General features: G+C 46.7%; 1 protein-coding gene across 1 annotated transcript; it reads left to right on the top strand.

Moving 5' to 3' along the window:
• The first annotated feature begins 4,983 nt into the window (after positions 1-4,983).
• LOC126996682 (uncharacterized) lies at positions 4,984-7,541 on the top strand. The gene is made up of 3 exons (XM_050857422.1): positions 4,984-5,331; positions 5,848-6,532; positions 6,880-7,541. The coding sequence occupies exons 2-3, from the start codon at positions 5,992-5,994 to the stop codon at positions 7,059-7,061; spliced, it is 723 nt and encodes a 240-aa protein (XP_050713379.1). The 5' UTR covers positions 4,984-5,331; positions 5,848-5,991; the 3' UTR covers positions 7,062-7,541.
• Positions 7,542-8,511: the final 970 nt, after the last annotated feature.

Raw genomic sequence — 8,511 nt, 5'->3', positions numbered from 1 at the left:
TTCTACTCTAGTTGATATTAAGTTGAAGGAAGTGACGGTCGAGCTTATTTTGAAGGAGTCAATCGTGTTACACTGGACCACTGATGGTGGAAGCTTATTCCATTCTCGCACCACAACGTTGGTGAAGAAAAATTTGGTGCAATCTGAATTTACTTGTCTACATCTGAGTTTTACGCCATTGTTCCTCGTGCGCAGACTGTCATCGATCATAAACAATGTTGATCTGTCTACATTCGTGAAACCATTAAGTATTTTAAAACATTCGATCAATTTTCCTCGGAGGCGACGTTTCTCAAGAGAGAACATGTTAAGGGTAGAAAGCCTTTCTTCGTAGGATTTGTTGCGCAAGGAAGGGATCATTTCGTTGCTCGACGCTGAACACCTTCTAATTTAGCAATATCCTTTGCATGGTGGGGGACCAAAACTGTACCGCACATTCCAAGTGGGGTCTGACTAAACTGTTGTAGAGCGAGTATTACATCTTTATTCTTGAATACAAAGTTTCTTTTAATGAAGCCCAACATTCTGTTCGCTTTATTTGCTGCATCGATGCATTGCTGTGAGAATTTAAGGTTTGACGCGATTTTGACCCCAAGTCTTTGACGCATTGAACGCTTTTGAGTTTAACGCCGCGCATTTCGTATTCGAACTTCTTATTCCTCGTTCCAACTTGAAGGACCTGGCACTTGTCTACGTTAAAGGGCATCTCCCATCTATCCGACCAAGCTGAAATTTTGTGCAAATCCTCTTGGAGGCTTTGCCTGTCTTCGTCAGTGAGAACCGAGTTACCAATCTTTGTGTCGTCTGCAAATTTACTAATGCGGTTATTGAGTCCAACATCCACGTCGTTGATGTAGATAATGAAGAGCACTGGGCCAAGGACCGAGCCCTGAGGGACGCCACTAGTGACAGGCGCCCACTCTGAGTTAAATCCGTCAATCACTACTCTTTGTTGTCTGTTGCTCAACCAATTCGCGATCCATTGGTTTACTTGACCGTCAATACCTATTTGCTTTAATTTGTAAAGTAATTTATGATGCGGGACTTTATGTGTGTGTGAGAGAGAGAGAGAGAGAGAGAGAGAGAGAGAGAGAGAGAGAGAGAGAGAGAGAGAGAGAGAGAGAGAGAGAGAGAGAGAGAGAGAGAGAGAGAGAGAGAGAGAGAGAGAGAGAGAGAGAGAGAGAGAGAGAGAGAGAGAGAGAGAGAGAGAGAGAGAGAGAGAGAGAGAGAGAGAGAGAGAGAGAGAGAGAGAGAGAGAGAGAGAGAGAGAGAGAGAGAGAGAGAGCGCATGTTGGATAACTTTGAAGTCATTATGAGTTACGCCTTCCTACCTGATCTGAAGTCTTTATTGCGATATTCTTGATTTTTAATATCACTTTCAAAATGGCCTTTTTTGCATGTGTGAGGCAAGGTGTGAACACACACACACACACACACACACACACACACACACACACACACACACACACACACATGCACACTCGCGCACACACACAGAGGTATTATTGATCACCACAGAGCTCCAAACTCTATTGTGTGATCAGACCATGGTGAATTACACGCGCACATATATATGCACACACGAGGCCCTGCCTTCCAGAATGATGTCATTGAGGTGTGCCCGACATTGGAGGGGACTCTCGTCTTGTCTCATTACTACTTCATCCCAAGGATGGATTAAATACAAGAGTTGTGTATTCCAATACGAATATTTCATGTTCCAACAAATACAAATACGAATTCGAATACACTGAAATGATTTTGATTCGAATACAAATGCGAAATTTTCTTTTCAAGTATTCATAAATACATTCATCAATACTTTTCACTGAAAAATACCTTCGTACTGGGTATGGCACTATCCAAGTTATGCAACAAATAAAAGAGCTCATGAACCTGTACTATACACGACAATCACACGTCTGCCCAGGAGGCTGGGGTTGTAAGGAACAAAAGCTGTTATTTATGGTAAGAAATTTTGAAGTATTCATCAGATTATTCGCAAAATACAAATATTTTTCTCTTGTATTCGAATACGAATGAAAATACTTTTTCTATCAATAATTATTCGAATACAAATACACCCAAATACGGTATTCGAATGCATACGAATACGAATACTGAATACGAATACACCATCCCTGCTGCACCCTCCCTTTCCTCCCCTCCTTCCTCTTCCCTCCTCAGACGCCAGATATCGCAGAGGCGGCAGGCAGTGGAAGGGGCAGGCACGGGATGATGTGAAGGGAGGAAGGCAGGGAGGAGGAGGCGCACAAGATGTTTTTTTTTATATATATTTCGTGTTTAGATTACTTTTTAAAGTTCCTATTTCCCATCTCAAGACTTGAAGATGAGACTCAATAAAGTTTTAATCTTATCTCTTTTAGTCAGGTCATTTTGTTCCGCATAAAGGAAACATAAAGAAATCGTAGTTTTCGAATGGGAAATAAAATAATGCCAAGAGAAGTTTGAGAAAAGTTATCAGATGGCATACCGAGGAGAAAGCCTAAAATGCACGGAAAAAAAAGAGGAAGGAGGAAGCTGATAAAGAGCAGAAGCAATATACAAGAGAAGCTATTTACCAGCTGCATGGTTGAACCTTAGCTTGGTGGGAGGTGTGTCAAAAGGATGTCTTTGGGCTGCGCCTCGTGTGGGCCGCTTACACTAAATATTTTGTGTGGGGCTCATTGTGCCTTTAATATAGTGGATACAGTACTTAGCATCGGGTCCCATGTACATGCTTGTTTTCTTTCCTCAGACAAACAGTATTGTCTTGCTCAAGAATTCTTTAACGCCTCATATGGGTGGCTTACACCTCATCTTTCCGAGGCTCGCCGTGTCCTTGTCATTGTGCACGCGAAACTACATACCTGGCTGGCTTCGACTCCTTTGTGTAGTTTTTCTTTCCCCACAACAAGTTGTATCGCCTCGGGCCCTCGATTATTGCACCCAGGCCAGTCGTTTATGGAGACACGCTGCTGTTCCGCGAGTTTTCAACATCGCCTGATATATATTTTTAGCATGCCGGTCCGTTGAAGAGACGGGGGGCGGCGACTAACAGACAGACACAAATTCCCTCAACACAACACTTCCACGTGTTTTCTCCGCCTACCCCGTGGGCCACCCACGTCTGCCTCCGTAATTACTCACTATACAAGGCCTGGCGGGATGATGAATTGCAATACGCCCGGTAACCTAAAAAGGCTTACTCCCCGCGCCGTGTATGGGAGGCGTATGATAATGTCGGCCTAAACCCATACTTACGGCGAGAGGCTTGTTAGTCCTAGTGGAAATTACCGGTAATTTACGAGAACTTAAGGAAACGGCTCCGAGCAAGTATGACTCAGGCTGCTTGTGTTCCTCGAGTGTTCCGCACACGAGAACGTCAGGCTGTGGGCGTTAGGACAAATGGACAAGGTAGTCTGCACAAGCACCAATACATTCTGGAATTCAGTGATGTAATTGAAAGAGAACAGAGGAACGAAAAAAATAAATAGAAAAATACATTAAACAGTCTGATTCAAGATGATAAAGTTGCAGAAAAGGCAAACTGAGATGAACGGGGAAATTAACCAACGGAAGAGTAAAGACGCTGACAGCTATATAATGCTCTGCAAACACTGCTAATCATGGCCAACACGCGACGACAATGAGACGCCGAGGAGGAGGAGGAGGAGGAGGAGGAGGAGGAGGAATGACACACTGGAATTATAATGGAGACTGAAGAGAGAATAAGAAGGGAGGGAGGATAACTGGGAGGAGCGAGGCGTGGGCAGATTCCATTAATGGCGATAATGACTCCGAACTTTCACACACTACGCATTTTATCTCCCGCAGCCCACCTGGCGAGGAGATCCATTTACGTCGTCGATATCGTGAGGCAAATCGACCCTTAATGACTGGTAATTTGAAGCTCCTAACGATATATCAGTCGTGTGAATATCTCCTCCCGGTGCGTTAATTAAATATACCCTAACAGGCATGCAAGGGACAGTCGATTACTGCATAACAGGTGACTACGCTCTGTCTCATTACAGCCTCTCAACTGCCTCCTTCCCTAACGTGCCGGGCCTTATACTTTGTCCTGTCTTTCCTCTCCTTGCCGCTTCCCGAGGACAAACTAACCCAGTCTTGCTCCCAAACCTGAGTTATTCCTGCGAGAGAGAGAGAGAGAGAGAGAGAGAGAGAGAGAGAGAGAGAGAGAGAGAGAGAGAGAGAGAGAGAGAGAGAGAGAGAGAGAGAGAGAGAGAGAGAGAGAGAGAGAGAGAGAGAGAGAGAGAGAGAGAGAGAGAGAGAGAGAGAGAGAGAGAGAGAGAGAGAGAGAGAGAGAGAGAGAGAGAGAGAGAGAGAGAGAGAGAGAGAGAGAGAGAGAGAGAGAGAGAGAGAGAGAGAGAGAGAGAGAGAGAGAGAGAGAGAGAGAGAGAGAGAGAGAGAGAGAGAGAGAGAGAGAGAGAGAGAGAGAGAGAGAGAGAGAGAGAGAGAGAGAGAGAGAGAGAGAGAGAGAGAGAGAGAGAGAGAGAGAGAGAGAGAGAGAGAGAGAGAGAGAGAGAGAGAGAGAGAGAGAGAGAGAGAGAGAGAGAGAGAGAGAGAGAGAGAGAGAGAGAGAGAGAGAGAGAGAGAGAGAGAGAGAGAGAGAGAGAGAGAGAGAGAGAGAGAGAGAGAGAGAGAGAATATTAACAGGTGGAGGTGGTGAGGCCCATTCGCTTCACCTGTAATTTAGTCCATCGAGATAGGTGGGTCGGAGCAGGTGGTGAATGGTGAGTCAGATTGTGATGAGGAGGGCATGGGGGATGGTGATGACAGTGCTGATGAGTGGTGAATGGTGCTGGTAAATGCATGGTAGTGATGGGTGGTGACGATGGTGACAGCAGCGGTAAGTAGTGAGTGATGGATGATGGTGACAGTAGTATGGATGATGGTGAAGAGTGGTGATTAGCGATGGTGATGACAGTTATGAGTAGGAACAGATAATGAAGGTAACAGTGGCAAGTATAAGCGATGATGATGATGATGATGATAGCGAGAAGGATAACAGTGGGTAGCAATGGGTGGTGATGACCGTACTTTGCAGTGAATGGTAATGATGGTGGTGGTGATGATGATGACAGAGATGGGTGGTGAGTGTTGAGGTGATGATTTATCCAGTAGTGAAAGGTAATGACTGTCGGTGGTGGCGGTGGTGACTCGATCGGTAACTGGTGATGCTGTAGTGATGACGCAGCGTCCCTTCCCCCCCTCAGGACGCTGTACCGCACGGTGTACCGGGACCAGCAGGAGGAGAGGACCCATACCCTGACTGCCTGCTGCCCCGGCTGGTCGAGGAGCGGCGGGGTGAGTCTCGCCCTAATGGATTCTCTATTGTCTCGAAAAGCAAGGTCGTGGAGGAAGGGAGTTTAGCTTTTTTAATGTCTTGAAGGTTTTGGTTCCCGTTGATTTTATATTGTTACGCCTTCAAGCTGTTGTTTGTTCTGTTCTTTTCGAAGTTTAAATTTTTAACTTATTTACTTACTTTTTTGTTTCATTTCCTTTTCTATTTTTTTATCTTAATTCTATTTTTATCTTCTTATTTATGATTCTGCGTGTAATGGTAATTGAATCATATCTTCTTTAGCACAGTGTCTCCAGAGCGTGGCAGTCCTTTCTTTTCCTTCCGCAGGGCTTTTTGTTTTTGTATATAATGAAGAAAGTGTGTTATGCTTTTCTTCAGCGTTTGTTTTTAGTGGAACATTTTACTGTAAAGGAAAATTCTTTATTGTTTCACTTAGGACGTAAGTACTGCTACTTCCTTTGTGACATTACTTGAAGCCTCAGCTTACATCTACTTTAAATCAATGTCTTTATCTTTAGAACGACAGCGATGTGGGAGGAGCAGAGCAGCGACAGCCGGAGCATCAGGAGGAACATGGAGGCGAAGGAGGGACTGACGGCTGCCAATACAGGAGTCCAGACCTCCCTGAAGACGGTGGGCGGGATATTATTCACGAGGGGAAGATGTTTCGCCTGGTCCATCCCGCCCAGGGGAGGCAAAACGCGTCTGTTGCCCTTCACCGGCTGGCTGGCGCGCCAAACGGTCCAAGTAAGGCGGGAACCCAACGAGACGCGACTACTAGCACTCACGCCTTCAAGGAGCCCCGCGGCGCCCACCCGGGGAAGGAGACGGAGCTGGCGGGAGGCCTCGTGTCGCCTGTTTTCCTTGATCACTTCCCGGCGACGAGGGACGCGAACAAGGTATCCACTGCGGCCACGCAGACAACGACGAGACTCAGGCACCATCGCGGCCCCCAGCGACACAGCAGGCGGCACAGCAGGAGGCACTATCGCGACGGTGCCAGGAGGTCGAGCGAGAGACACCGCCACCACCATCACCACCCCCGCCGCTACAAGGGCCGCTCGCTCACCAGCCGAGACGAGGGCGTGCACGTGGAGACCGTCTATGAGAATGGCAGCAACAGCAACCGGTACCGCTACAGCAACAGCGGCGACAATGGGACGGAGTACGACGCCTACAGCTACACCATCATCCTGGTGAACGGTGAGTGCCTGACACCGGGCAGGGCGGCAGGCCAACGTGGCCCTAATGATGCCCACACACCCTCGGGGTGAATAATGTCTTGCAATGTTTTTTACTCACCATGACTGCAAGTTGCGTTCTCTCTCTCTCTCTCTCTCTCTCCCCCCCGCCTTCCCCCGCGAGCGCACCCACACACACACACAAAAAAAAAAAACGTCAACTAAGATGATAATTAGTAATTCAGTGTCAATATGTGGTACAGTTGCGATATTTTCCTCACAATAAAGCAAAGCACGCACGCACATTTTTTCTTAAATAATTTTAATACCATTACTTTTTAACAGAAATCATTTTAATGCCACCAACAGGAGAGAGCAGCGAGCAAAAAGCTGCGGCTGGACCGGATCAGCAGCCTGGGGAGGCGGTGACGCAGGTGCCGCGCCCCGAGGAGGCTGAGGAGGACGCCTCTCGCGGCAGATCCTACGGTAAGTGTCCAGGAGGTCAGGCTTGGGTTTGGCCGTGCCTAAAGGATAATTCGGCGTTAGCGTAAGCGCTGTGTGGTATGCAGGAAGAGTAGATTCCGGCTTGGCCATGTCTGTTACTGCTAATGTGTGCCTTGTGCGGGTGTCTCTCATCCCTCCGGTCAAGTCAACACGTGCGGGTGTGGCTCCTTGACCCGTTGCAGTGAACACGCTTAGGGCAGCAAAAACTACTTAGGGTAGCCAAGACTACGTAGAGACCTAATGGTTATAAAATCCAGACGCAACGATCACTCCAAACATATCTAATCCAAATATTATTTATAAGTTGGTGTAAACGCTGACTGACGCTTGAAAACATCACTTGTATGCAACACGATATCCTTTCAAGCGATTTTATTGCAGATAAAAAGCTGACAAAAGAGAATCTCGGTGCACAGAAGAGTTATGTGTCATGCGTCAGTCATACTTTAAACATAAAATGGTAAAAATCACAAGATCTAGCCACTGTATTCCTTCCCTCAGTTCTCGATCGCTGCGTATAAATAGCTCCCTTACCCCCTCACCCCTGCCTCGCCCTTCCCTTCCCCCGTGACCACAGCCACTCGTACCTTGCCCCTCACACCCACCTCCCTCCCGAATGTCATAGATCCTCCTTCACGCTCTCCTCCATGCCGTCAACTTGAAGACGAGAAGGAGGAGAAGTCTCATGGGGTCGAGATTGAGGCGGATCTGCCGGACACTTTTATTAGGCGTGTGAGGCGCGGCGAGCGATCACTTGACGCCGAGGGAGGAGAGGACCGGAGTGTCGGTAAGTGAAGGTTGTTTAATCGTGATGTGATGATGGCGATGGCGGCGATGATGACGATGAATAAGAATACTAATTATAATCATAATATCAATAACAATAATAATAACAACAAGAGCAATAAGGAAAAAAGAACGGCAGCAAACATTACTATTACCATGACTAACAACGCTGGTAATGTACAAAAAAATACTTTTCTTATTTACCCTCTTATTTATAACTCTGCTTCAAGTAAATACGTTATCCATAGCTAGCACTCGACTATATTACTATCATGCCCACTGTGGGTAGCACTAGTTCGGGATACAGGCACCTTAAATCCTGTAGTGGGCAACGTTACTGCTATAGCGTCAGCAGTTTGTCCCTCAGTGCCTCCCAGGGCGCAGCCGGCAAGGCGCCTCTCGGTCTCAGGCCAGTTCACGCCCGCGCGCATGTAAATATCGCGCACGTACGTACACGTTCGTGTCCTGTTAATATACGGACTTTAGTTTATTCAGTGTTTGTCTCTATCCCATCACTGTAAGGGCAGACAACAACCGACACACACGCGACACTGTTAGTATTCGTGATCTAGAGGAGACTATACGCAAATGATAATATGATCATTTCAAGTCAACTCATAACAAAAATACCATCACAAGATAAACAAACGCCGAACCATAGCAAAGTAACACAAACTTAGGAACCAGTGAAGGAAAAAAAATTGTAAAAAA

The sequence above is a fragment of the Eriocheir sinensis genome, chromosome 10 (genome assembly GCF_024679095.1).
Source record: "Eriocheir sinensis breed Jianghai 21 chromosome 10, ASM2467909v1, whole genome shotgun sequence".
In the NCBI taxonomy this organism is placed as follows: domain Eukaryota; kingdom Metazoa; phylum Arthropoda; class Malacostraca; order Decapoda; family Varunidae; genus Eriocheir; species Eriocheir sinensis.
The sequence above is the reverse complement of the archived record's forward strand: the minus strand, read 5'-3'. Positions and strand labels throughout refer to the sequence as shown.

Bases quoted from the DNA above. Each gene is read 5' to 3' on its own strand.
- LOC126996682 (XM_050857422.1), top strand. From the start codon at position 5,992: ATGTTTCGCCTGGTCCATCCCGCCCAGGGGAGGCAAAACGCGTCTGTT. The intron at 6,533-6,879 runs GTGAGTGCCTGA...TGCCACCAACAG, and splicing joins CACCATCATCCTGGTGAACG to GAGAGAGCAGCGAGCAAAAA.